The sequence below is a fragment of the Pseudophryne corroboree genome, chromosome 12 (assembly GCF_028390025.1).
Source record: "Pseudophryne corroboree isolate aPseCor3 chromosome 12, aPseCor3.hap2, whole genome shotgun sequence".
In the NCBI taxonomy this organism is placed as follows: Eukaryota; Metazoa; Chordata; class Amphibia; order Anura; family Myobatrachidae; genus Pseudophryne; species Pseudophryne corroboree.
Window position 1 is genome coordinate 11,277,395 of NC_086455.1, and position 26,235 is coordinate 11,303,629.

General features: G+C 46.6%; 1 protein-coding gene across 1 annotated transcript in view; it reads right to left on the reverse strand.

Annotated features, from left to right (window-relative positions):
* Positions 1–993: 993 nt before the first annotated feature.
* The window catches only part of SCNM1 (sodium channel modifier 1), a 40,877-nt gene continuing 15,635 nt past the window's right edge, over positions 994–26,235 (reverse strand). The window contains exons 4-8 of the mRNA XM_063946981.1: positions 14,556–14,653; positions 13,714–13,814; positions 12,525–12,679; positions 2,160–2,292; positions 994–1,490 (exon numbers count right to left, since the gene is read on the reverse strand). Coding sequence (XP_063803051.1) covers positions 1,391–1,490; positions 2,160–2,292; positions 12,525–12,679; positions 13,714–13,814; positions 14,556–14,653 — 587 coding nt within the window. The 3' untranslated portion in view covers positions 994–1,390. The remainder of the gene's footprint in view (positions 1,491–2,159; positions 2,293–12,524; positions 12,680–13,713; positions 13,815–14,555; positions 14,654–26,235) is intronic.

Here is a 26,235-nt window from a genome sequence, read left to right on the forward strand (position 1 = left end):
ATAAACGATTGCAGGGTCGCACGTCATTCATGCATACACACTGAGCGATATAAATGATTTATCGTTCATTACCAAACAAGATCGTTTATATCGCCCAGTGTGTAGGGCCCTCTAGGGTCTCCATCAAAACCGGCATCCGCATGCTGCGGCCACAGCAGTGTAGTGTGCATAAGGCACAATCAGAACATGCAAGGAGCGCCCTGCAGGTAGAGGTCTCAGCTAGGACTCCCCCCAGTCACTACCAGTAGGGAGCGCAGCTACAGGGTGAAGGAGATACACAGCTGGAGATTGTAGTTCTTCCAGCAGCCGAGGATGAGTTATTGCCGGAATCTGAAACATCTTCTTTTACAAATGCTGGGTATGGATGTTGGGGATGGGATTGATTTGACTGCGTTCAAGGTGCAGACCGCGGCATCCCGATGTTTGAAATCCCTACAGGATTACCTTCCCTCCTGTCCCCCTAACCCTCCCCGATGGTGCTAATCGTAACCCCCCTCAGCCTAACCCTAACCTTCCCTGGGGGGTGCCTAACCCTAGCCCCTCCTCTCACTCCCGGCTTACTTCTCCCGCATGGCAGTGGCTGTTCGTTCAGGGTCCTGGTGGTAGGGTTTCCGTCTCCGACCTGCAGACCATATTCGGGATACTCCTGTTGGCATTCCGAATAGTGTCGGGATTCCAGCGTCAGTATTCTGACCGGATCCCAGATGTTGCATTATATTTGCTGTTCCGACAGACGGGAGAGCTGGCACAGCTGCGTTTTCATCAGCCCTGCCCATCACCAGCACATGCTTACCACTCAGCAGCAGTCCGCCAGGCACTTTTTATCCCAGCGGGGTCATCACTCCGTGTATTTGTGATCCAATGGGCGCTGCCATATTATCTGATGCACTGGTTCTATCCGTCAGACACAGACACTCGCTCAGAAACACACGTATTAGAGTTTATGTACTTTTCAACATCAACCGAATACACACATTACCTGTGTTACCACGCTGAGTTTTTATATAACTTTTATTGCAAAACACAATAGAAAAATAAATACAAATATTGTATGCAACTGGCTAGCCATTGCATTTATCCCAACTCTCACCCATTCCATATAAATCAGTTGAGCGAATCCCAATTTCCTATTATACTGCTCCAATATACAGAAGGACCTCTCTCTCTCTCTCTCTCCCTCTAGGATTTTGGCCACTGATTTATTTCATCACCATCCAGACGGCGCAGCTCTCTCATTCCTATACTATACCACCCGCAGTCTTTAATACCCACAGTCTGTGCCTGACTAGCAGGTCCTGGTGTCTCTGGCCGGATACCAGGGATAAGAGGCCGATCTGAGGCTGCATAAGAAGTGTCCATAGTAAGGGCCAAGTCCGGACAACCTGAAGCATCAGGGTGGTGGTACAGCCGGGGGCTCGTCTTCATCAGAGTCAAACTCCACGCTCTCATCCTTAACCCACTTTCCCGTGCCATCAGGGATCCAGCCGGAGCTGCAGAGAAAGGGAACGCGGTGTGAACAAGTACAATAATAAGATTATAATAACCCCACCACCGCCACTGAAGGGGAGATGTATCAAGCCTTGGGGAGAGGTAGAAGTTGCCCAAAGCTACCAATCCGGTTCTGTCATTTTTGCTGGATAAATGACACTTAGAGCTGATTGGTTGCTTTGAGTGACTTCACTTTATCTCTCTCCAAGTCTTGATACATCTCCCCCCCAGTGAGTTGGTCACGTCTGGACTGTACCACGTCACTGACTCAGGGGGGAGGGGGGCTCAGGGCTCACACCCATTGTGTGCTGTGGGATCCAGTCCTGACACCTGTACAGCACACAGAACAGACCCCCGCTGTCCCTGGCAGCCAGTTATTACCAGCGCTCCTCACAGTGACCGCAGAAAGTGCCGCTGGCGCACCGCGATCATGTGTACAGTCACCACTGGTTTCCGGGTAAGTGACCCCACACCTGCACCAGACACCAATTATAGGTGATGATCCACATATCTGAGTGTCTTTACTCTTCCCCGATTCACTTCTACATTGCCACATAGCCAACATGTTCATACTAGAGATGACTGGTGGACCGAACCCGGTGTCTTGTTGCCAGGAGCAACAGCACAGGAATTCCCAGGCAGCAATCCCTTCCCAGCAGGGTCTCACTCACCTCTTCAGTAACAGGTAGTGCTGCATCTCCCGTCTTCTGTCCGGGTCATCACCTGGCTCCTCCCCTTTCCCCGAGCTCTTCCGCTTCTTCCTGCGTCCGCTGTGTTTCTGCACCGCAGAAGGTTTGGAGACACCTGAGCAGGGAACAGTTCTGGATAAGTTCCCGGTTACACACAACTGCTGAATGTGTGTACCCTCATATGCTCAATACAGGACACACATGTATCACACATCATAATGATAAATACTACCGATTCCATTACTAGGCCGCCATCTGCCATCACTGCTGCTGAGATACGAGGCTCTTATGTGTTTGGGGAAGAGATAGAAGCAGTGAGAGGGGCTGGGGGCACCTGTTGGTACATTAATGCGTTTCATGCACCTGGATATAGGAGGCTGGATTCCGAGTACCCCCTGAAGGAAGGTACGTACATCTGGGAAGGGAGCCAGTCTCTTCTTGAACCAGACCAATAGGGCCGAGACCTGGACCTTCAGAGAAGCCATACGAAGACCCATGGCGAGACCCGCCTATAAGAAGGCTATCACCCTAGGGATCCAATGACTTTAGGATGGTAGTTATGATAAGCACACCACTGGAAGTAGGAATGCTATCTTTGATAATATATGAGGGCTAAGGCTGAATTCCAAGCCTGAAGCATAGTCTAAACTACCGCACAGGAGAAGCCCTTGTCCCATAGGATTATAGGGTGGGTAGGTCGCTACTCACACAGGGTTTCTGGAAGTCCTGCTGCTGGGAGCTGGGGCTCTGTCATGCTGAATGTGTTATAAATATAGATGCTGTATATGTGTGATGGGCAGGCTATAATGATGCTGCACTATACACACCAGTACTGGCACGTGTAAGCTCATCAGTCCCCGCACAGCTCCCGGCTAGTCTGGGGGTAGAGGACTCCAGTAGCCACCAGCAGCTGGCCGCAGGGGTCTGGGCATTGCCTGTGCGGGGTGTGGGAGGAGCAAGCACAGGACCCCCGCACCTCCACCGGCGCACATATATAGCCAGGGCCGGCGCTACCACTAGGCAGCTTTAGGCAGCTGCCTAGGGCGGCGACCACTGGAGGGCGGAACCGCAAAGTGAAAGAACACACACACTCCTCAGGCTCCCGCTCCTATTCTTTAAGAGGAGCAGCTCGTTGGCGCCTGGCCCACCACGTCTGACTGTCTGGACTCTGCAGTGCCACTGCCTTCAAACGTGAGTGTGCCGCCCTAGCTACTTTAGTTCATGAAGGAGAGTCCTGCTGTCACCCGCTGCCCTGGTCGCTGGTCCGCTCCGCTGCTGCATCAGGCGCCGCCTCTCCGGGAGAGCGAGAAAACTGTTATCCGCGCCCCCCCCCCCCCCATGCAATCCCGGTGCGTCCCACATTATGACCTGACACTCAGTCACACAGTCCCGACTACCCGCCGTGGCCGCTCCGGCGCTCCCCGGGCCCCACGCGATGGTCTTCGTCTCCCGCGGCAGGCGTCCCCCCCCCCCTTCACCCCTGCTTTTCGGCACAGCACAGTGACTGACTGACAGTGACACAGGTCAGACTCAGGGCAGCACATGAAGGAGTCACCCGCTGCCCTGGTCCGCTCCGCTGCCGCATCGGGCGCCGCCTCTCCGGGAGACATCAAGCACATTGTTATCCGTCCCCTCCTTCCCCTCCCCGCAATCCCGCGGCCGCATCTCATCAGTACCTACCTGCAGTACTGGAGGCAGTGCCAGGGTATGGAGGGCCCGGGGGCAAGGATAGATAGAAGTTTGGGCAATACTGGGGTAAAGGAGGGGGTTTGGGGCAGGCAATACTAGGTGCAGTGATAGGGGTAGGGAGGGGGGTAAAGGTGAATAGCAGTTGGTGTCCCCTGCACAGCTGTGATGTCCCCTGCCGCACTGTGGATCTCTTTCTCGGCCACAGTATTCACAGGTGCATGCAGGGGGCGAGGGGTCATGGAAATCCACGCTAATACACCAACAGCCATAAAAATTCCTCCTAAGGCACGGACTTCTGCTAAATGCTAATGTGAAACGGAAAGTGTCTCTCTCCCTGCACTCTTGTTTCTCCCTCTACATGCTACTGCAGGGGATCTCTACTGTGCTCAGGGCTTGGTGAGTCAAGTCTCTGTTGTATAAAACAATTGCTCATGCATCCTGGCAATGTATATTTTCAATGTATTATTTTACTACAGTGATATACATTGTGTGTATATATATATATATGTATATATATATATATATATATATATATATATATATGTATATATATATATACATATATATATATATATATATATATATATACACATACACACACACACACACACATTGCATCCTGAAAGTGACCAACGTTTCAGGGCCGTGGCGCCCCTTTGGTGATCACCTGACAAAGGGGCGCCACGGCCCCGAAACGTTGGTCACTTTCAGGATGCAATAAATCACTGTTTACATTTTAACGTGTTGGGAGGAGTCTCTGAGTGCCGATGCATGTTTCTACTGGTTTTATATATATATATATATATATATATATATATATCTCGAATTATGCAGAGATATGATTTTATCTTTTCTTCCCCGAATCGATCACTGTCGCTGGCAGTGATCAGGCGGCCTGTGGCACCCGTCCCTCTTCTATCCAGCGGCTGTGGCTTGCACTGTCTCCCTCCCAGTGTGCTATAATGTGAATTTCGTCTCATTCAGTGTGCTATAATGTGAATTTCGTCTCATTCAGTGTACTACAATGTGAATTTCGGCTCATTCAGTGTGCTACAATGTGAATTTCGGCTTATTCAGTGTGCTACAAGGTGAATTTCGGCTCATTCAGTGTGCTACAATGTGAATTTTGGCTCATTCAGTGTGCTATAATGTGAATTTCAGCTCATTCAGTGTGCTACAATGTGAATTTCGGCTCATGCAGTGTGCTACAATGTGAATTTCAGCTCATTCAGTGTGCTACAATGTGAATTTCGGCTGAGTCAGTGTGCTACAATGTGAATTTCGGCTCATTCAGTGTGCTACAATGTGAATTTCGGCTCATTCAGTGTGTTACAAGGTGAATTTCAGCTCATTCAGTGTGCTACAATGTGAATTTCAGCTCATTCAGTGTGCTACAATGTGAATTTCGGCTCAGTCAGTGTGCTACAATGTGAATTTCGGCTGAGTCAGTGTGCTACAATGTGAATTTCGGCTCATTCAGTGTGCTACAATGTGAATTTCGGCTCATTCAGTGTGCTACAATGTGAATTTCGGCTCATTCAGTGTGTTACAAGGTGAATTTCAGCTCATTCAGTGTGCTACAATGTGAATTTCGGCTCATTCAGTGTGCTACAATGTGAATTTCGGCTCGTACCGTGTGCTATAATGTGAATTTCGGCTCGTACCGTGTGCTTTAATGTGAAAGGGGCACCAGTACTAGATAGTATAAGGGGTTCTACTACACGGGACACGCCCCCTTTTGGGTGACCATGCCCCCTTTTCCTTGACTTTTGCATACCCCCACTTCAAAATTTCCACTTCGACCACTGTGTGTGTGTGTGTATATAATAAGATTTTACTTACCGATAAATCTATTTCTCGTAGTCCGTAGTGGATGCTGGGACTCCGTAAGGACCATGGGGAATAGCGGCTCCGCAGGAGACAGGGCACAAAATAAAAGCTTGAGATATCAGGTGGTGTGCACTGGCTCCTCCCCCTATGACCCTCCTCCAAGCCAGTTAGGATACTGTGCCCGGACGAGCGTACATAATAAGGAAGGATATTGAATCCCGGGTAAGACTCATACCAGCCACACCAATCACACCGTACAACTCGTGATCTGAACCCAGTTAACAGTATGATAAATTTAAAGGAGCCTCTGAAAAGATGGCTCAACAATAATAACCCGAATTTTTTGTAACAATAACTATATACAAGTATTGCAGACAATCCGCACTAGGGATGGGCGCCCAGCATCCACTACGGACTACGAGAAATAGATTTATCGGTAAGTAAAATCTTATTTTCTCTAACGTCCTAAGTGGATGCTGGGACTCCGTAAGGACCATGGGGATTATACCAAAGCTCCCAAATGGGCGGGAGAGTGCGGATGACTCTGCAGCACCGAATGAGAGAACTCCAGGTCCTCCTCAGCCAGGGTATCAAATTTGTAGAATTTAGCAAACGTGTTTGCCCCTGACCAAGTAGCTGCTCGGCAAAGTTGTAAAGCCGAGACCCCTCGGGCAGCCGCCCAAGATGAGCCCACTTTCCTTGTGGAATGGGCTTTTACTGATTTTGGCTGTGGCAATCCTGCCACGGAATGTGCAAGCTGAATTGTACTACAAATCCAACGAGCAATCGTCTGCTTTGAAGCAGGAGCACCCAGCTTGTTGGGTGCATACAGGATAAACAGCGAGTCAGTTTTCCTGACTCCAGCCGTCCTGGAAACATATATTTTCAAGGCCCTGACAACGTCCAGCAACTTAGAGTCCTCTAAGTCCCTAGTAGCCGCAGGTACCACAATAGGTTGGTTCATGTGAAATGCAGAAACCACCTTAGGTAGAAATTGAGGACGAGTCCTCAATTCCGCCCTGTCAGAATGAAAATTTAGGTAAGGGCTTTTACATGATAAAGCCGCCAATTCTGACACACGCCTAGCTGAAGCCAAGGCCAACAGCATCGACACCTTCCACGTGAGATATTTTAAATCTACCGTAGACAATGGTTCAAACCAGTGTGATTTTAGAAATCTCAACACAACATTGAGATCCCAAGGTGCCACTGGAGGCACAAAAGGAGGCTGTATGTGCAGCACCCCTTTCACAAATGTCTGAACTTCAGGTACTGAAGCCAGTTCTTTCTGGAAGAATATCGACAGGGCCGAAATTTGAACCTTAATGGACCCTAATTTTAGGCCCATAGACAGTCCTGTTTGCAGGAAATGCAAGAAACGACCCAGTTGAAATTCCTGTGTAGGGGCCTTCTTGGCCTCACACCACGCAACATATTTACGCCAAATGCGGTGATAATGTTTTGCGGTTACTTCCTTTCTGGCTTTTACCAGAGTAGGGATGACTTCTTCTGGAATGCCCTTGTCCTTCAGGATCCGGCGTTCAACCGCCATGCCGTCAAACGCAGCCGCGGTAAGTCTTGGAACAGACAAGGCCCCTGCAGTAGCAGGTCCTGTCTTAGAGGTAGAGGCCACGGTTCGTCCGTGAGCATCTCTTGAAGTTCCGGGTACCAAGACCTTCTTGGCCAATCCGGAACCACGAGTATAGTTCTTACTCCTCTCCTTCTTATGATTCTCAATACTTTCGGTATGAGGGGCAGAGGAGGGAATACATACACTGACTGGTACACCCACGGCGTTACCAGAGCGTCCACTGCTATTGCCTGAGGGTCCCTTGACCTGGCGCAATATCTGTCCAGTTTTTTGTTTAGACGTGACGCCATCATGTCCACCTTTGGTCTTTCCCAACGGTTTACAATTTGGTGGAAGACTTCTGGGTGAAGTCCCCACTCTCCCGGGTGAAGGTCGTGTCTGCCGAGGAAGTCTGCTTCCCAGTTGTCCACTCCCGGAATGAACACTGCTGACAGTGCTATCACATGATTTTCCGCCCAGCGAAGAATCCTTGCAGTTTCTGCCATTGCCCTCCTGCTTCTCGTGCCGCCCTGTCTGTTTATGTGGGCGACTGACGTGATGCTGTCCGACTGGATCAACACCGCCTGACCCTGAAGCAGAGGTTTTGCTTGAATTAAGGCATTGTAAATGGCCCTTAGTTCTAGAATGTTTATATGAAGAGATGTTTCCATGCTTGACCACAAGCCCTGGAAATTCCTTCCCTGTGTGACTGCTCCCCAGCCTCTCAGGCTGGCATCCGTGGTTACCAGGATCCAATCCTGAATGCCAAATCTGCGGCCCTCTAGTAGATGAGCCCTCTGAAGCCACCACAGGAGAGACACCCTTGTCCTTGGCGACAGGGTTATCCGTTGATGCATCTGAAGATGCGATCCGGACCATTTTCCCAGTAGATCCCACTGAAAAGTTCTTGCATGGAATCTTCCGAATGGAATCGCTTCGTAAGAAGCCACCATTTTTCCCAGGACCCTTGTGCACTGATGCACTGAGACCTGTCCTGGTTATAGGAGGTTCCTGACTAGCTCGGATAACTCCCTGGCCTTCTCCTCCGGGAGAAACACCTTCTTCTGGACTGTGTCCAGAATCATTCCTAAGAACAGTAGACGTGTCGTTGGAATCAGCTGCGATTTTGGAATATTTAGAATCCATCCGTGCTGACTTAGCACTACCTGAGATAGTGCCACTCCGACTTCTAACTGTTCCTTGGTTCTTGCCCTTATCAGGAGATCGTCCAAGTAAGGGATAATTAAGATGCCTTTTCTTCGTAGAAGAATCATCATTTCGGCCATTACCTTGGTAAAGACCCGAGGCGCCGTGGACAATCCAAACGGCAGCGTCTGAAACTGATAATGACAGTTTTGTACTACAAACCTGAGGTACCCTTGGTGAGAAGGATATATTGGGACGTGGAGATAAGCATCCTTGATGTCCAGCGACACCATATAGTCCCCCTCTTCCAGGTTCGCTATCACCGCTCTGAGTGACTCCATCTTGAATTTGAACCTTTTTATGTAAGTGTTCAAAGATTTTAGATTTAATATTGGTCTCACCGAGCCGTCCGGCTTCGGTACCACAAATAGTGTGGAATAATACCCCTTTCCCTGTTGTAAGAGGGGTACCTTGATTATCACCTGCTGGGAGTACAGCTTGTGAATGGCTTCCAGAGCTGCCTCCCTGTCGGAGGGAGACTTTGGTAAAGCAGACTTCAGGAACCGATGAGGAGGAAACGCCTCGAATTCCAGTTTGTACCCCTGTGATACTACCTGTAGAATCCAGGGATCCACTTGCGAGTGAGCCCACTGCGCGTTGAAATTCTTGAGACGGGCCCCCACCGTGTCTGAGTCTGCTTGTAAAGCCCCAGCGTCATGCTGAAGACTTGGCAGAAGCAGGGGAGGGCTTCTGCTCCTGGGAAGCGGCTGCATGGTGCTGCCTTTTTCCTCTTCTTCTGCCCTTGGGCAGAAAAGAGTGACCTTTTGCTCGCTTGTACTTATGGGAACGAAAGGACTGAGTTTGAAAAGACTGTCTTTTTCTGTTGATGTGAAGTAACCTGGGGTAAAAAGGTGGATTTTCCAGCCGTTGCCGTGGCCACCAGGTCTGTTAGACCAGCCCCAAATAACTCCTCCCCCTTATACGGCAATACTTCCATGTGCCGTTTGGAATCTGCGTCCCCTGACCACTGTCTGGTCCATAATGCTCTTCTGGCAGAGATGGACATTGCGCTTACTCTTGATGCCAGGGTACAAATATCCCTCTGCGCATCACGCATATATAGCAATGCATCCTTTAAATGTTCTATAGTTAACAGAATATTGTCCCTATCCAGGGTATCAATATTCTCAGTCAGGGAATCCGCCCATGCGACTCCAGCACTGCACATCCAGGCTGATGCGATTGCTGGTCGCAGTATAACACCAGTCTGTGTGTATATACTTTTCAGGATATTTTCCAGCCTCCTATCAGCTGGTTCTTTGAGGGTGGCCGTATCAGGGGACGGTAACGCTACTTGTTTAGATAAACGTGTGAGCGCCTTATCTACCCTAGGGGGTGTTTCCCACCGTGCCCTAACCTCTGGCGGGAAAGGGTATAGTGCTAATAACTTATTAGAAATTAGCTGTTTTTTATCGGGGGAAACCCACGCTTTATCACACACCTCATTTATTTCCTCAGACTCAGGAAAAACTATTGGCAGTTTTTTCACACCCCACATAATACCCGCCTTTGAGGTATTTGTAGTGTCAGAAAGGTTCAATGCCTCTTTCATTGCCGTGATCATGTAACGTGTGGCCCTACTGGACATTACGTTTGTCTCGTCACCGTCGACACTAGATTCAGTATCTGTATCTGGATCCGTGTCGACCCACTGAGGTAGCGGCCGTTTTAGGGCCCCTGAGGGTGTCTGAGACGCCTGAACAGGCACTAATTGATTTGCCGGCTTTCTCATGTCGTCAACAGTTTTTTGTAAATTGCTGACATTATCACTTAATTGCTTAAACACAATCATCCAGTCAGGTGTCGACTCCCTAGGGGGTGACATCACTAACACAGGCAACTGCTCCGCCTCCACCTCATTTTCCTCCTCATACATGTCGACACACGCGTACCGACACACAGCACACACACCGGGAATGCTCTGATAGAGGACAGGACCCTACTTAGCCCTTTGGAGAGACAGAGGGAGAGTCTGCCAGCACACACCCAGCGCTATATATATACAGGGATAACCTTATATAAGTGTTAATCCCTTATAGCTGCTGTTAATCTAGTTATTTGCTGCCAAAATGCCCCCCCTTCTCTTTTTTACCCTGAATCAGATGCAGTACTGCGGGGGAGAATCAGGGAGCCGTCCTTCCAGCGGAGCTGTGAGGGAATAATGGCGCCAGTGTGCTGAGGAGATAGGCCCCGCCCCTTCACGACGTCCTTAACTCCCGCTTTTTTGTGTAAAATGGCAGGGGAAAAAATACATCCATATAGCCCTGGAGCTATATGTGATGTATTCCTTTTGCCAGCTAAGGTATATGTGTGTTATATTGCGTCTCAGGGCGCTCCCCCCCAGCGCCCTGCACCCTCAGTGACCGGAGTGTGAAGTGTGCTGAGAGCAATGGCGCACAGCTGCGGTGCTGTGCGCTACCTTAGTCTTGAAGACAGGATGTCTTCTGCCGCCGCTTTCACCGGACCTTCGTCTCTTCTGGCTCTGTAAGGGGGACGGCGGCGCGGCTCCGGTGACCCATCCAGGCTGAACCTGTGATCGTCCCTCTGGAGCTAACGTCCAGTAGCCTAAGAAGCCCAATCCACTCTGCACTCAGGTGAGTTCGCTTCTTCTCCCCTTAGTGCCACGATGCAGTGAGCCTGTTGCCAGCAGGACTCACTGAAAATAAAAAAACCTAACTAAACTTTTATTCTAAGCAGCTCTGGAGAGCTACCTAGTTTGCACCCTTCTCGGCCGGGCACAAAAATCTAACTGGCTTGGAGGAGGGTCATAGGGGGAGGAGCCAGTGCACACCACCTGATATCTCAAGCTTTTATTTTGTGCCCTATTCCCCATGGTCCTTACGGAGTCCCAGCATCCACTTAGGACGTTAGAGAAATATATATATGAGACTACATACACACACATATATGTGGGGGGGGGGGGGGGGGGGGGCAGCTGACAATTTGCCTAGGGTGCTGAGAAACCTTGCACCGGCCCTGTATATAGCATACCTCCCAACATGACCCTCCCCAGGAGGGACACAATGCTCTGCTCCTGGACTTTTCACTTAATGTATGATTGCCGGCACCTGTGCTGAAACACCTTTCTTATCCATTACTTGTTCAGCACAGGTGCCGGCAATCATACATTAAGAGGAAAGTCCAGGAGCAGAGCATTGCGTCCCTCCTGGAGAGGGTCATGTTGGGAGGTATGATATAGGGGGCACTATACAGAGGGGTATGAGGGTGCAGTGTATATATAGGGGCAGTATATGGTGGGCGGTGCAGTGTACATGGGGGGGGGGGGGAGGGGGGTGCAGCGTTCAAACAAAAGGATGGACAATCCAGTCAATTTTGAATATGAAAGGTTGTTATAAATGGCAACTGCCACACCAAAAACCTACCCCTACCCCCTCTCTCCCCAGCACCCTCTCTCTGTATTCAGCAAGTGTGAATAATTATCAGCAGGCTGTAACATCTCCCTGCATGATCACTTTCATTTGGTCTGTGGCGGCCTCTAGTGGCCACCAGTGCACATAACAGAAGGTGAGGAGCAGTTAGCCAATTATTATATAGGATTATTGACAGGAAATATATGAACCCTTGTTGCTGAAATACAAGTGGATAATATGGAGTACAAAACACGCCACACCTTGCAGCACTATTATTAAAGTCAAATCTGCTCCTTGGTAAATCTAGCCCATACGGTGGGATGTAATGGAGTCCGAGATCCCGGACGATCTCAGGCGTGTTTTTAAAGGGGAAATCACTTACAAGGCATGGTTTTTGCCTTGTGTCTGTCCCTTTAAAAAACGTCTGAGATCATTCGGCATCCCGCACCTCTAGCGATCTCGGACTCCATTACATCCCGCAGTTTGTGTCCTGTGCTGATCAGTGTACTATGGTCCAGTGTTTGCAGAAGACAGATCGCAATGCAGAACTTAGGCTGTCAGACATGATGCGAGTAAGGAGCCAGATGACGCAGCTCCTCTTGGATGTTGGACTATATACACTACTGATACAGATTGGCTGGGGGAGCCGACGTGATGAGGACAAATTCTAAATGCTCTCACCCGAGAAGCTGCCAGTGGGCTCACTGTGGGACACTCCGGCTGTGGATTCTGGGGGGACGGGCCATGAGGTAACGGGATGGCTGCTCTCTGTAATCGCTATAGGGGCAGAAGAAGGAGGTATCTCAGAGGAGCTCATCTTCTTTCCAGCATCCGGCCTGGAATAAAATAGGTACACATACGATAAATACACTGTATATTAAACTGAAATACTGTGATATATTTATATGCTGTTCCCTTTGCCGACCATTTAAAGAGTTACGTGGCAGTTGTGATGGTTTCTCACCTGCGGCTCTTCTCAGTGTATAGTGTTACTTGGGTTCTATTGTTCTTTATGTTTCTGTTACTCATCCAGCTCATCTCTCACCCTATTACCATGACTTGAGGTGAATGCTAGATCACCTGGTCTATGTACAATCTTTCATTCTAAGATGTGCTGGTAAGATGCATTTATAACACAGTATCCTACAACGTGCTGTTATTGTTTTGTTCTGGTCATTTTTAAGAGTTGCAAAAACAAAAAATAGATAATAATGAAAAAAAAAGAAAAGGTACTTGGTACAGCATCATTTCGGGGCAGTGTTATTGCCCGATTTAAATGACTGTCACAGTCTAAAAGTGTAAATTCCGTTGGCATGCTGGCTTCACTTTGAATCGAACTTGCTGTCTCATAGGTAACATTGATTTCTTTAATAAAAGGTAATTAAAAAGGACAGTGTTTTGGTAATTGCTAAATGGTGGACAGGTTACTGCAGTTATTCCCAAATCTCAAATGTTAATAGTCTGCAGATTAAATACATTTAGTGGGGACTATTAAGAGAAAATCAAACTACAACATGACCTGTGTGGAAAATATTTGATTGCAAAGGTTCATCATTACCCAGTGTGCTCTCATTAACACATCCTATTTACTTCATGTAGTATTCCAACGTGGGAATAAAAGTCTGCTAAACGAGCACGCAGATGTGTGACAATTGTAGCTCCAGCTCTCCCTGCCCTCCCCATGCCGCAGTGACATAAGACAGAGAAGACCCACCGTCTACACATTATATGAAACCGGTCATCTTCCAGCAAGAGCACGGGACACAGAGCATATTAGGAATGGATAGGCTGTATAGTCATTTTATACAGCAGCTGTACCCAGTGGCAGACCACTTACACCAGGCTCTTACAGAACCCCCCACGTTTCTACCTTTTTCTAGAGCAGCAGCTGTTGTATGGTGCAGCCTTCAGCAATGCATTCTGGGTAATCTTCCTGGTCTGGGCAAGCAGGGGAGCCGGGCCCTTGGGGAGCTGCACAAAGAGAGAAAGTATGAGGACGTTCTATAATCCGTATACTGGGGGTACGCGGCTGAGCGCACTGGTCACCTACTACACATATATACAAGCTGGACTGCGGCACTCAGTGTATTCTCACGGCGATTACTATGAAGACCTGGATCTCCTGACCCATATGTGACCTCTGGTCAGTAATAGTTATGATGGGAAGTACCAGAGACGTCATCAGCGTAAACCTGACCCACCCAGTGACTGCACTCGGGGGAGGGTGTGAAATATCAGGATACATGAGGGAATATCAGAGGGGGTCCTTTGATGAACAGTCATTTATCCTAATATTTTACTCACACCTCTGGGTGCACTTGAGCACCTCGCCCTTCTTTGAGCCTGGCTGAGCCCGTGCAGTTTATGGAAATGCTTTATTCTATAACAAGAATTGAACCAATTAAAATGTGTTTCCGGCTGAACTCGTTTCTGCCTCACTATATTTAGTTTCCCCCCATAAAAGCACAATCACTGCATTCTCTGCACAGCATTTAGTCTGTGACCAAACACATGGAGACGGGGAACAGAACAGAACTTCTCCTTTAGTAGTGAATAATGTACCCACTCCTCCATGTATGCTAGGACCTTAGTGTCCTATAAATACCAGAGCAAGGGATTACACCAGAAATCCCCAAACATTTCACTGACTCATTCCCAGAATGTCATCATTATTCCAGGCTGTAATCACTCTGCAACGGACTTATACCTAACCTGCTCTCCAGCCTCCTCTGCACGGACATACTCCTGGTGCTGCCGCTTCTGTATCTCATTCCTGTGATTCAGCTTCTTCCCATAATGCCTCTGCAGACCTGGCGTGTGAGAGAAGAGATGAGGGGTACAGATAGGATAGAACAGGAGTAGAGGAGATGAGGGGTACAGATAGGATAGAACAGGAGTAGAGGAGATGAGGGGTACAGATAGAAGAGAGCAGGAGTAGAGAAGATGAGGGGTACAGATAGAAGAGAGCAGGAGTAGAGAAGATGAGGGGTACAGATAGAAGAGAGCAGGAGTAGAGAAGATGAGGAGCACAGATAGGATAGAGCAGGAGTAGAGAAGATGAGGGGTACAGATAGGATAGAGCAGGAGTAGAGAAGATGTACAGATAGGATAGAGCAGGAGTAGAGAAGATGAGGGTACAGATAGGATAGAGCAGGAGTAGAGAAGAAGAGGGTACAGATAGGATAGAGCAGGAGTAGAGAAGATGAGGGGTACAGATAGGATAGAGCAGGAGTAGAGAAGATGAGGGGTACAGATAGAAGAGAGCAGGAGTAGAGAAGATGAGGGGTACAGATAGGATAGAGCAGGAGTAGAGAAGATGAGGGTACAGATAGAAGAGAGCAGGAGTAGAGAAGATGAGGGGTACAGATAGAAGAGAGCAGGAGTAGAGAAGATGAGGGGCACAGATAGGATAGAGCAGGAGTAGAGAAGATGAGGGGTACAGATAGAAGAGAGCAGGAGTAGAGAAGAAGAGGGGTACAGATAGGATAGAGCAGGAGTAGAGAAGATGAGGAGCACAGATAGGATAGAGCAGGAGTAGAGAAGATGAGGGGTACAGATAGGATAGAGCAGGAGTAGAGAAGATGAGGGGTACAGATAGAAGAGAGCAGGAGTAGAGGAGATGAGGGGTACAGATAGGATAGAGCAGTAGAGAAGATGAGGGGTACAGATAGGATAGAGCAGGAGTAGAGAAGATGAGGGGTACAGATAGGATAGAGCAGGAGTAGAGAAGATGAGGGGTACAGATAGGAGAGAGCAGGAGTAGAGAAGATGAGGGGCACAGATAGGATAGTGTAGGAGTAGAGGAGATGAGGGGTACAGATAGAAGAGAGCAGGAGTAGAGAAGATGTACAGATAGGATAGAGCAGGAGTAGAGGAGGTGAGGGGTACAGATAGGATAGAGCAGGAGTAGAGAAGATGTACAGATAGGATAGAGCAGGAGTAGAGAAGAAGAGGGGTACAGATAGGATAGAGCAGGAGTAGAGAAGAGGGGTACAGATAGGATAGAGCAGGAGTAGAGAAGATGAGGGGTACAGATAGGATAGAGCAGGAGTAGAGAAGATGAGGGGTACAGATAGAAGAGAGCAGGAGTAGAGGAGATGAGGGGTACAGATAGAAGAGAGCAGGAGTAGACGAGATGAGGGGTACAGATAGAATAGAGCAGGAGTAGAGGAGATGAGGGGTAGATAGGATGGAGCAGGAGTAGAGAAGAAGAGGGGTACAGATAGAATAGAGCAGGAGTAGAGAAGATGAGGGGTACAGATAGAATAGAGCAGGAGTAGAGAAAATGAGGGGTACAGATAGGATAGAGCAGGAGTAGAGAAGATGAGGGGTACAGATAGAAGAGAGCAGGAGTAGAGGAGATGAGGGGTACAGATAGAAGAGAGCAGGAGTAGAGGAGATGAGGGGTACAGATAGGATAGAGCAGGAGTAGAGAAGAAGAGGGGTACAGATAGGATAGAGCAGTAGAGAAGAAGAGGGGTACAGATAGGATAGAGCAGGAGTAGAGAAGATGAGGGGTACAGATAGGATAGAGCAGGAGTAGAGAAGATGAGGGGTAGATAGGATGGAGCAGGAGTACAGAAGATGAGGGGTACAGATAGGATAGAGCAGGAGTAGAGAAGATGAGGGGTACAGATAGGATAGAGCAGGAGTAGAGGAGATGAGGGTACAGATAGGATAGAGCAGGAGTAGAGAAGATGAGGGGTACAGATAGAAGAGAGCAGGAGTAGAGGAGATGAGGGGTACAGATAGAAGAGAGCAGGAGTACAGAAGATGAGGGGTACAGATAGGATAGAGCAGGAGTAGAGAAGATGAGGGGTACAGATAGGATAGAGCATGAGTAGAGAAGATGAGGGGTACAGATAGAAGAGAGCAGGAGTAGAGGAGATGAGGGGTACAGATAGTATAGAGCAGGAGTAGAGAAGATGAGGGGTACAGATAGGATAGAGCAGGAGATGAGGGTACAGATAGGATAGAGCAGGAGTAGAGGAGATGAGGGTACAGATAGGATAGAGCAGGAGTAGAGGAGATGAGGGTACAGATAGGATAGAGCAGGAGTAGAGGAGATGAGGGGTACAGATAGAAGAGAGCAGGAGTAGAGAAGATGAGGGGTACAGATAGGATAGAGCATGAGTAGAGAAGATGAGGGGTACAGATAGAAGAGAGCATGAGTAGAGAAGATGAGGGGTACAGATAGAAGAGAGCAGGAGTAGAGGAGATGAGGGGTACAGATAGTATAGAGCAGGAGTAGAGAAGATGAGGGTATAGATAGGATAGAGCAGTAGAGAAGAAGAGGGGTACAGATAGGATAGAGCAGGAGTAGAGAAGATGAGGGTACAGATAGGATAGAGCAGTAGAGAAGAAGAGGGGTACAGATAGGATAGAGCAGGAGTAGAGAAGAGGGGTACAGATAGGATAGAGCAGGAGTAGAGGAGATGAGGGGTACAGATAGGATAGAGCAGGAGTAGAGAAGATGAGGGTACAGATAGGATAGAGCAGGAGTAGAGAAGATGGGTACAGATAGGATAGAGCAGGAGTAGAGGAGACGAGGGGTACAGATAGGATAGAGCAGGAGTAGAGATGAGGGGTACAGATAGGATAGAGCAGGAGTAGAGAAGACGAGGGGTACAGATAGGATAGAGCAGGAGTAGAGATGAGGGGTACAGATAGGATAGAGCAGGAGTAGAGAAGATGAGGGGTACAGATAGGATAGAGCAGGAGTAGAGGAGAAGAGGGGTACAGTTAGGATAGAGCAGGAGTAGAGAAGAGGGGTACAGATAGGATAGAGCAGGAGTAGAGAAGATGAGGGTACAGATAGAAGAGAGCAGGAGTAGAGAAGATGAGGGTACAGATAGGATAGAGCAGGAGTAGAGAAGATGAGGGGCACAGATAGGATAGAGCAGGAGTAGAGAAGAGGGGTACAGATAGGATAGAGCAGGAGAAGAGGGGTACAGATAGGATAGAGCAGGAGTAGAGGAGATGAGGGGTACAGATAGGATAGAGCAGTAGAGAAGATGAGGGTACAGATAGGATAGAGCAGGAGTAGAGAAGATGAGGGTACAGATAGGATAGAGCAGGAGTAGAGAAGATGAGGGGTACAGATAGGATAGAGCAGTAGAGAAGAAGAGGGGTACAGATAGGATAGAGCAGGAGTAGAGAAGATGTACAGATAGAAGAGAGCATGAGTAGAGAAGATGAGGGGTACAGATAGAAGAGAGCAGGAGTAGAGGAGATGAGGGGTACAGATAGTATAGAGCAGGAGTAGAGAAGATGAGGGTATAGATAGGATAGAGCAGTAGAGAAGAAGAGGGGTACAGATAGGATAGAGCAGGAGTAGAGAAGATGAGGGTACAGATAGGATAGAGCAGTAGAGAAGAAGAGGGGTACAGATAGGATAGAGCAGGAGTAGAGAAGAGGGGTACAGATAGGATAGAGCAGGAGTAGAGGAGATGAGGGGTACAGATAGGATAGAGCAGGAGTAGAGAAGATGAGGGTACAGATAGGATAGAGCAGGAGTAGAGAAGATGGGTACAGATAGGATAGAGCAGGAGTAGAGGAGACGAGGGGTACAGATAGGATAGAGCAGGAGTAGAGATGAGGGGTACAGATAGGATAGAGCAGGAGTAGAGAAGACGAGGGGTACAGATAGGATAGAGCAGGAGTAGAGATGAGGGGTACAGATAGGATAGAGCAGGAGTAGAGAAGATGAGGGGTACAGATAGGATAGAGCAGGAGTAGAGGAGAAGAGGGGTACAGTTAGGATAGAGCAGGAGTAGAGAAGAGGGGTACAGATAGGATAGAGCAGGAGTAGAGAAGATGAGGGTACAGATAGAAGAGAGCAGGAGTAGAGAAGATGAGGGTACAGATAGGATAGAGCAGGAGTAGAGAAGATGAGGGGCACAGATAGGATAGAGCAGGAGTAGAGAAGAGGGGTACAGATAGGATAGAGCAGGAGAAGAGGGGTACAGATAGGATAGAGCAGGAGTAGAGGAGATGAGGGGTACAGATAGGATAGAGCAGTAGAGAAGATGAGGGTACAGATAGGATAGAGCAGGAGTAGAGAAGATGAGGGTACAGATAGGATAGAGCAGGAGTAGAGAAGATGAGGGGTACAGATAGGATAGAGCAGTAGAGAAGAAGAGGGGTACAGATAGGATAGAGCAGGAGTAGAGAAGATGTACAGATAGAAGAGAGCAGGAGTAGAGAAGATGAGGGGTACAGATAGGATAGTGCAGGAGTAGAGAAGATGAGGGACACAGATAGGATAGAGCAGTAGTAGAGGAGATGAGGGGTACAGATAGAAGAGAGCAGGAGTAGAGAAGATGAGGGGTACAGATAGAAGAGAGCAGGAGTAGAGAAGATGAGGGGTACAGATAGGATAGAGCAGGAGTAGAGAAGATGAGGGGTACAGATAGGATAGAGCAGGAGTAGAGAAGATGAGGGGTACAGATAGGATAGAGCAGGAGTAGAGGAGGCGAGGGGTACAGATAGGATACAGCAGGAGTAGAGAAGAGGGGTACAGATAGGATAGAGCAGTAGTAGAGAAGATGAGGGGTACAGATAGGATAGAGCAGTAGTAGAGAAGATGAGGGGTACAGATAGGATAGAGCAGGAGTAGAGAAGATGAGGGACACAGATAGGATAGAGCAGGAGTAGAGAAGATGAGGGGTAGATAGGATGGAGCAGGAGTAGAGAAGATGAGGGGTACAGATAGGATAGAGCAGGAGTAGAGAAGAAGAGGGGTACAGATAGGATAGAGCAGGAGTAGAGAAGATGAGGGGTACAGATAGAAGAGAGCAGGAGTAGAGAAGAAGAGGGGTACAGATAGGATAGAGCAGGAGTAGAGAAGATGAGGGGTACAGATAGAAGAGAGCAGGAGTACAGAAGATGAGGGGTACAGATAGGATAGAGCAGGAGTAGAGAAGATGAGGGGTACAGATAGGATAGAGCAGGAGTAGAGAAGATAAGGGGCACAGATAGGATAGAGCAGGAGTAGAGAAGATGTACAGATAGGATAGAGCAGGAGTAGAGAAGATGAGGGGTACAGATAGAAGAGAGCAGGAGTACAGAAGATGAGGGGTACAGATAGGATAGAGCAGGAGTAGAGAAGATGAGGGGTACAGATAGGATAGAGCAGGAGTAGAGAAGATAAGGGGCACAGATAGGATAGAGCAGGAGTAGAGAAGATGTACAGATAGGATAGAGCAGGAGTAGAGAAGATGAGGGGTACAGATAGGATAGAGCAGGAGTAGAGAAGATGAGGGGTACAGATAGTATAGAGCAGGAGTAGAGGAGATGAGGGGTACAGATAGGATAGAGCAGGAGTAGAGGAGATGAGGGGTACAGATAGGATAGAGCAGGAGTAGAGGAGATGAGGGGTACAGATAGGATAGAGCAGGAGTAGAGGAGATGAGGGGTACAGATAGTATAGAGCAGGAGTAGAGGAGATGAGGGGTACAGATAGGATAGAGCAGGAGTAGAGGAGATGAGGGGTACAGATAGGATAGAGCAGGAGTAGAGAAGATGAGGGGTACAGATAGAAGAGAGCAGTAGAGAAGAAGAGGGGTACAGATAGGATAGAGCAGGAGTAGAGAAGATGAGGGGTACAGATAGGATAGAGCAGGAGTAGAGAAGATGAGGGGTACAGATAGGATAGAGCAGGAGTAGAGAAGATGAGGGGTACAGATAGGATAGAGCAGGAGTAGAGAAGATGAGGGGTACAGATAGAAGAGAGCAGTAGAGAAGAAGAGGGGTACAGATAGGATAGAGCAGGAGTAGAGGAGATGAGGGGTACAGATAGGATAGAGCAGGAGTAGAGAAGATGAGGGGTACAGATAGTATAGAGCAGGAGTAGAGGAGATGAGGGGTACAGATAGGATAGAGCAGGAGTAGAGGAGATGAGGGGTACAGATAGGATAGAGCAGGAGTAGAGGAGATGAGGGGTACAGATAGTATAGAGCAGGAGTAGAGGAGATGAGGGGTACAGATAGGATAGAGCAGGAGTAGAGAAGATGAGGGGTACAGATAGGATAGAGCAGGAGTAGAGAAGATGAGGGGTACAGATAGAAGAGAGCAGTAGAGAAGAAGAGGGGTACAGATAGGATAGAGCAGGAGTAGAGGACATGAGGGGTACAGATAGAAGAGAGCAGGAGTAGAGAAGATGAGGGGTACAGATAGGATAGAGCAGTAGTAGAGGAGATGAGGGGTACAGATAGGATAGAGCAGTAGAGAAGATGAGGGGTACAGATAGGATAGAGCAGGAGAAGAGGACATGAGGGGTACAGATAGGATAGAGCAGGAGAAGAGGACATGAGGGGTACAGATAGGATAGAGCAGTAGAGAAGATGAGGGGTACAGATAGGATAGAGCAGGAGTAGAGGACATGAGGGGTACAGATAGAAGAGAGCAGTAGAGAAGAAGAGGGGTACAGATAGGATAGAGCAGGAGTAGAGGAGATGAGGGGTACAGATAGGATAGAGCAGGAGTAGAGAAGATGAGGGGTACAGATAGGATAGAGCAGGAGTAGAGAAGATGAGGGGTACAGATAGTATAGAGCAGGAGTAGAGGAGATGAGGGGTACAGATAGGATAGAGCAGGAGTAGAGGAGATGAGGGGTACAGATAGGATAGAGCAGGAGTAGAGGAGATGAGGGGTACAGATAGTATAGAGCAGGAGTAGAGGAGATGAGGGGTACAGATAGAAGAGAGCAGTAGAGAAGAAGAAGGGAGAAGGGTGACCTGATTATCACAATCTTCTGGAGAATTATTAAAATTTAACTTTTATTAGTGTCAAATTAAAATAGTGTGATGATAACTGACACACAAACTACGAGTATAGACGAAACATAAAGGTTAAAATCAAGACGTATACAACATATACCACAAGTGCAATGAAATAATAAGTGTGATTAAAGATTAAAATATGTGTCCGCGTGTCTGTTCTTATATCCAATTATATAATATTGCTCACAATATTTACTCAGTCTGATAATAGTTGTCAGCAATTGGTCTTCATATGTTCACATGACCATTTGTCAGTATTTATAATATCTGGAGTATCCCACTCCTATGTGTATAATTGTAGCTGACAATATGATTCCAATGGTGTCTATAATATTCACACTGTGTATATCTTATATTCTAGGCTTGGTGGTCTGTCTTATTCCCCACTTCAATATAGTGTTTTAATCACACTTAAATGGATCACACTCAGTCTGTACACTTATATATACTAATATGCAACTTTGTCAAGATGGAGTATCATTCATTACATATATATAGTTTGTTCAGTAGTGGATGCATCTTTCCTGAGCCTTCTAAAGAGCATTCATTGGGAATACAGATTGGGTTTTTCTGCCTAAAAATTAACACATTCAATATCCTGGTTGGTACTTATGTGTAGATTATTGTTGTAAACAGTATAAATAGGTTACAGTGTACCAATATCTCTATGTGGTTGTATTACGTGCGCTCTTGATTTTAATGAGACTCTCTGTAGTCATGTAAGATAATTAGATCAGGAGACATGCCATTCCTATAGTGAGAGTGAGTACTTTCCTCACACTTCAATATAGGTATTATAAATGTGCAGCAGTATACTGTGTTGCAGTACCCCTCTTAAAGGTGACACCTCCTATATTGACAGACTAAATGTATCTGAATTAGATAGGGATAGTTATGTCCCCCGTCAATTATAGAGGGCCAGCTGGTTATTAATAATAAATTAGGTAATGGTGGTTTATATTCCTACCACTCAAGGTGTATATATGTTGAATTAGCTAAGCTAATTGGTAATCAAAAAGTACGGGTTCTGAGATGTTTATTATAGTATCAATATACCTGCTGCATAAGTTAATACTGCAGCACTTTATCCATTGGCATTCATTGAGTTGTATCATAAGTGTTTCCACATGCCTATTGAATTATAAATGACCACACACTTATAATTAGAACCTTGCTAGCTTAATTGCTACCTCTGGAGACAAAGATGTACTTTATTATCTGTGCTGATAATTCTCAAACAGCATAGATTATAGGGTATGTTTCTTATAGTATTTATGTATCTGCCGGGTTCTGAGGTGTTTATTATAGTATCAATATACCTGCTGCTTAAGTTAATACTGCAGCACTTTATCCATTGGCATTCATTGAGTTGTATCATAAGTGTTTCCACATGCCTTTTAAATTATAAATGACCACACACTTATAATTAGAACCTTGCTAGCTTAATTGCTACCTCTGGAGACAAAGATGTGCTTTATTATCTGTGCTGATAATTCTCAAACAGCATAGATTATAGGGTATGTTTCTTATAGTATTTCTGTATCTGCTGCACAGATTGAAACTGTAACGTTTATTCTATTGGCATTAGTTAAATTGTATCATGCATATCTCCTCCTGACTAACAGGTGGCTTGGAGAATCAACTGTGAAACATTGTTGCGTTTCTATCTGTATAAGCCACAACACTGTCAATTACTGCTTTCTCACTGACATAGTTAGACTGACTGTGTCTGCTAGCCTAACACAATTTATCCGTCTACCTGCTATTTAGTGCTGTGGATACCATCGGAATCTAACTAATCACATAATCAGAACTAGTTATACATTAAATTGGTTTATGAGCAAGGACATAGACTGACACGCGGACACACGCTGCCCACACGCGTGTTCCGCCGTTACTCTAACAGCTTCGTCAGGGCTGAACCAGAGTGCCTCTCCTGACATGATATTTAAGCTGTTGCCGTCCGCCAATCAGTGTAGTATGACTGGTCACGTGTAGTGGCTGGCCAATCATTGTGCCCCATTTGCGGTCACATGCTCCATGTGACCAATCACGGTACACTTTGGTCTCCATGGTGACGGCTGATAGCCGCATCGCGTTCCCGGACATTAATGATTATTCGTGCCCCTTCCTCTGTATAATAATAATTCAGTTAAAGTATACATATACTATATTTTAATAGAGCAGTCCGTTTTTTGGTATCCTTGATTCTACTTATTCAATCCAGTTTGGGACACTCGGAATGATTCGTCTTACATGATATATATATGGATAGGTTTGAATGTGAAAAAGATCTGCAGCTATTTATTAGAAAGATCCTTCTCAAGAAGTTTTTCATTAATCAAGAACTTCAAAAAGAGATATCTGGACGAAACTTTGTCGATACAGATGAATTAATGGCCTTACAAATCCTGGAGGATCTCTCTAGTGAATCAGCTGTGGTAGTTACATCTCAAGATGCTGTCAGAAACAAATCATTAATAAGATCAAAGTCCAAATTCTTTCCAGATACTAGTCTTTGTCCCCAAGTAGAAGTGTTCCATAAATTAGTCTCCAAGGACTTGGATGTATTATTCAGTCATCATAAATGTCATGACGACAACCTAAGTCCTTCAGAGCGATCTGCCCTAGACGAAATATCTAAATGGCAAGATATTATAATCAAACCCTCTGACAAGGGGGGGAACGTAGTCTTGTGGCCTAGGGACATGTACTTGGATGAGTTGAATAGACAACTGAACGATGCTAATTGTTATAAACGACTCAGCTTTAACCCTACAATCAAATTTTTGGGTCAATACAATAGCATGATTCAGAGTGCCTTTGACAATGGAGTCATTAATAAAAAGGACTTGGATTTTCTGACAGTGACCAAACCCAAAACTCCCACTATGTACCTATTACCTAAGGTACACAAAGATGAAAAGAAACCACCCGGCAGACCCATCCTATCAGGAGTTGGTAGCCTAACCGAAAAAGCGAGTACCTTCGCAGATTACCATCTCCGCAAACATGTTATTGCATTACCTTCTTATATCCGTGACACAATGGACGTTTTAAATCGACTAAATAATCTCAGTGTCAATCCAGGAGTGTGGCTTGCCACATGCGACGTAGAAAGCCTCTACACCAGCATTATCCATGATAAGGGGATCGCAGCTACCAAATATTTTCTGAGTATGGAGACCCATAATGAACTAGGTGACTTCATCATTGAACTATTGGAGTTTATCCTCCTCAAAAACTATTTCACCTGTAACGAGTACCACTACCTCCAGGTGAGGGGCACCGCTATGGGGACAGCTTGTGCCCCTACGTATGCCAACCTCTACCTGGGGTGGTGGGAAAGGGAGGTAGTATTTCAGGAAGTCTTTGAAAAATACACAGACAATATATTGATATATCTTAGATATATCGATGATATATTGATACTGTGGGAAGGACCATTGAGAACATTGAAAGAATTCATTGAAATCTTGAATATCAATGACCTCAACCTCAAATTAACCCTAGAGGCTAGTCAGACTTCCATCAATTTCCTCGATATCTCTATACACATCAATGATGAGGGAAATATCTCAACTGATCTGTATAGGAAACCGACAGCGACAAACAGTGTCCTACACTCAGAGAGCTCCCATCTTCCAGCTACTATTCGAGCAATACCCAAGGGAGAACTACTGAGGATAAAAAGGAACTGCTCCAGTGATGAGGCTTTTCATGTCAGACAGAATGAACTTAGTGAACGTCTCCAAACAAGAGGTTACAGTAAGAGACTCCTAAATCGAACGATCAGAGAAGTAAGTATGTATGAACGAGATACCTTACTAAAACCCAAACAAAGAACCCACCGAGAAGAACCCATAAGATTTGTGGGCACCTTTAATGCTCAGTGGAAAGGGATCATGAATAGCCTGCAAAAGCACTGGCCCATACTCCAGACAGATAGAGATTTATCTCTAGCTTTACCTACAAAACCTCAAGCAAGTTGGAGAAGGTCCAGGAATATAAAAGATCGACTTGTCCATAGTCATCTGGCCAAAGCCACAGATAAAAAATCTAAATCAATGGGTTCAATGCCCTGTGGTAACTGTAAAGCCTGTGTGCATATGGTTCCCACAGACCATTTTTTCGATAAATTTGGCAAAAAATGGCCAATCTCTCCAAAAATTACGTGTACAACTGTGGGAACCGTTTATCAGTTAGAGTGTCCATGTCATAAAAAATACATAGGGAAGACCATCAGACCTCTGAAGGTCAGGATTTTAGAGCATATTGGAAGCATACGCAACGCCAAAAGGGACACTTCCAACTTCAGAACCCTACAACCTGTAGCGAGACACTTCCTCAGTTACCACAATAGCGACCCAAACGGTCTCAAGGCCTTTGGTCTGAGACATATACAGTTGGGGATACGCGGTGGAGACTTGGATCAAGAATTACTCCGCTTTGAGACCAAAATGATTTTCCTGTTGGATAGTCTATATCCTAATGGACTTAATGAATCCAACAGCTATATACCCTTTTTAGTCTAAAAGAACTTTTCCGACAGTAGTCAATTTGCCTGATATTGGATCTATTTCTATAATGAGTTTAGATCATCCAATCAG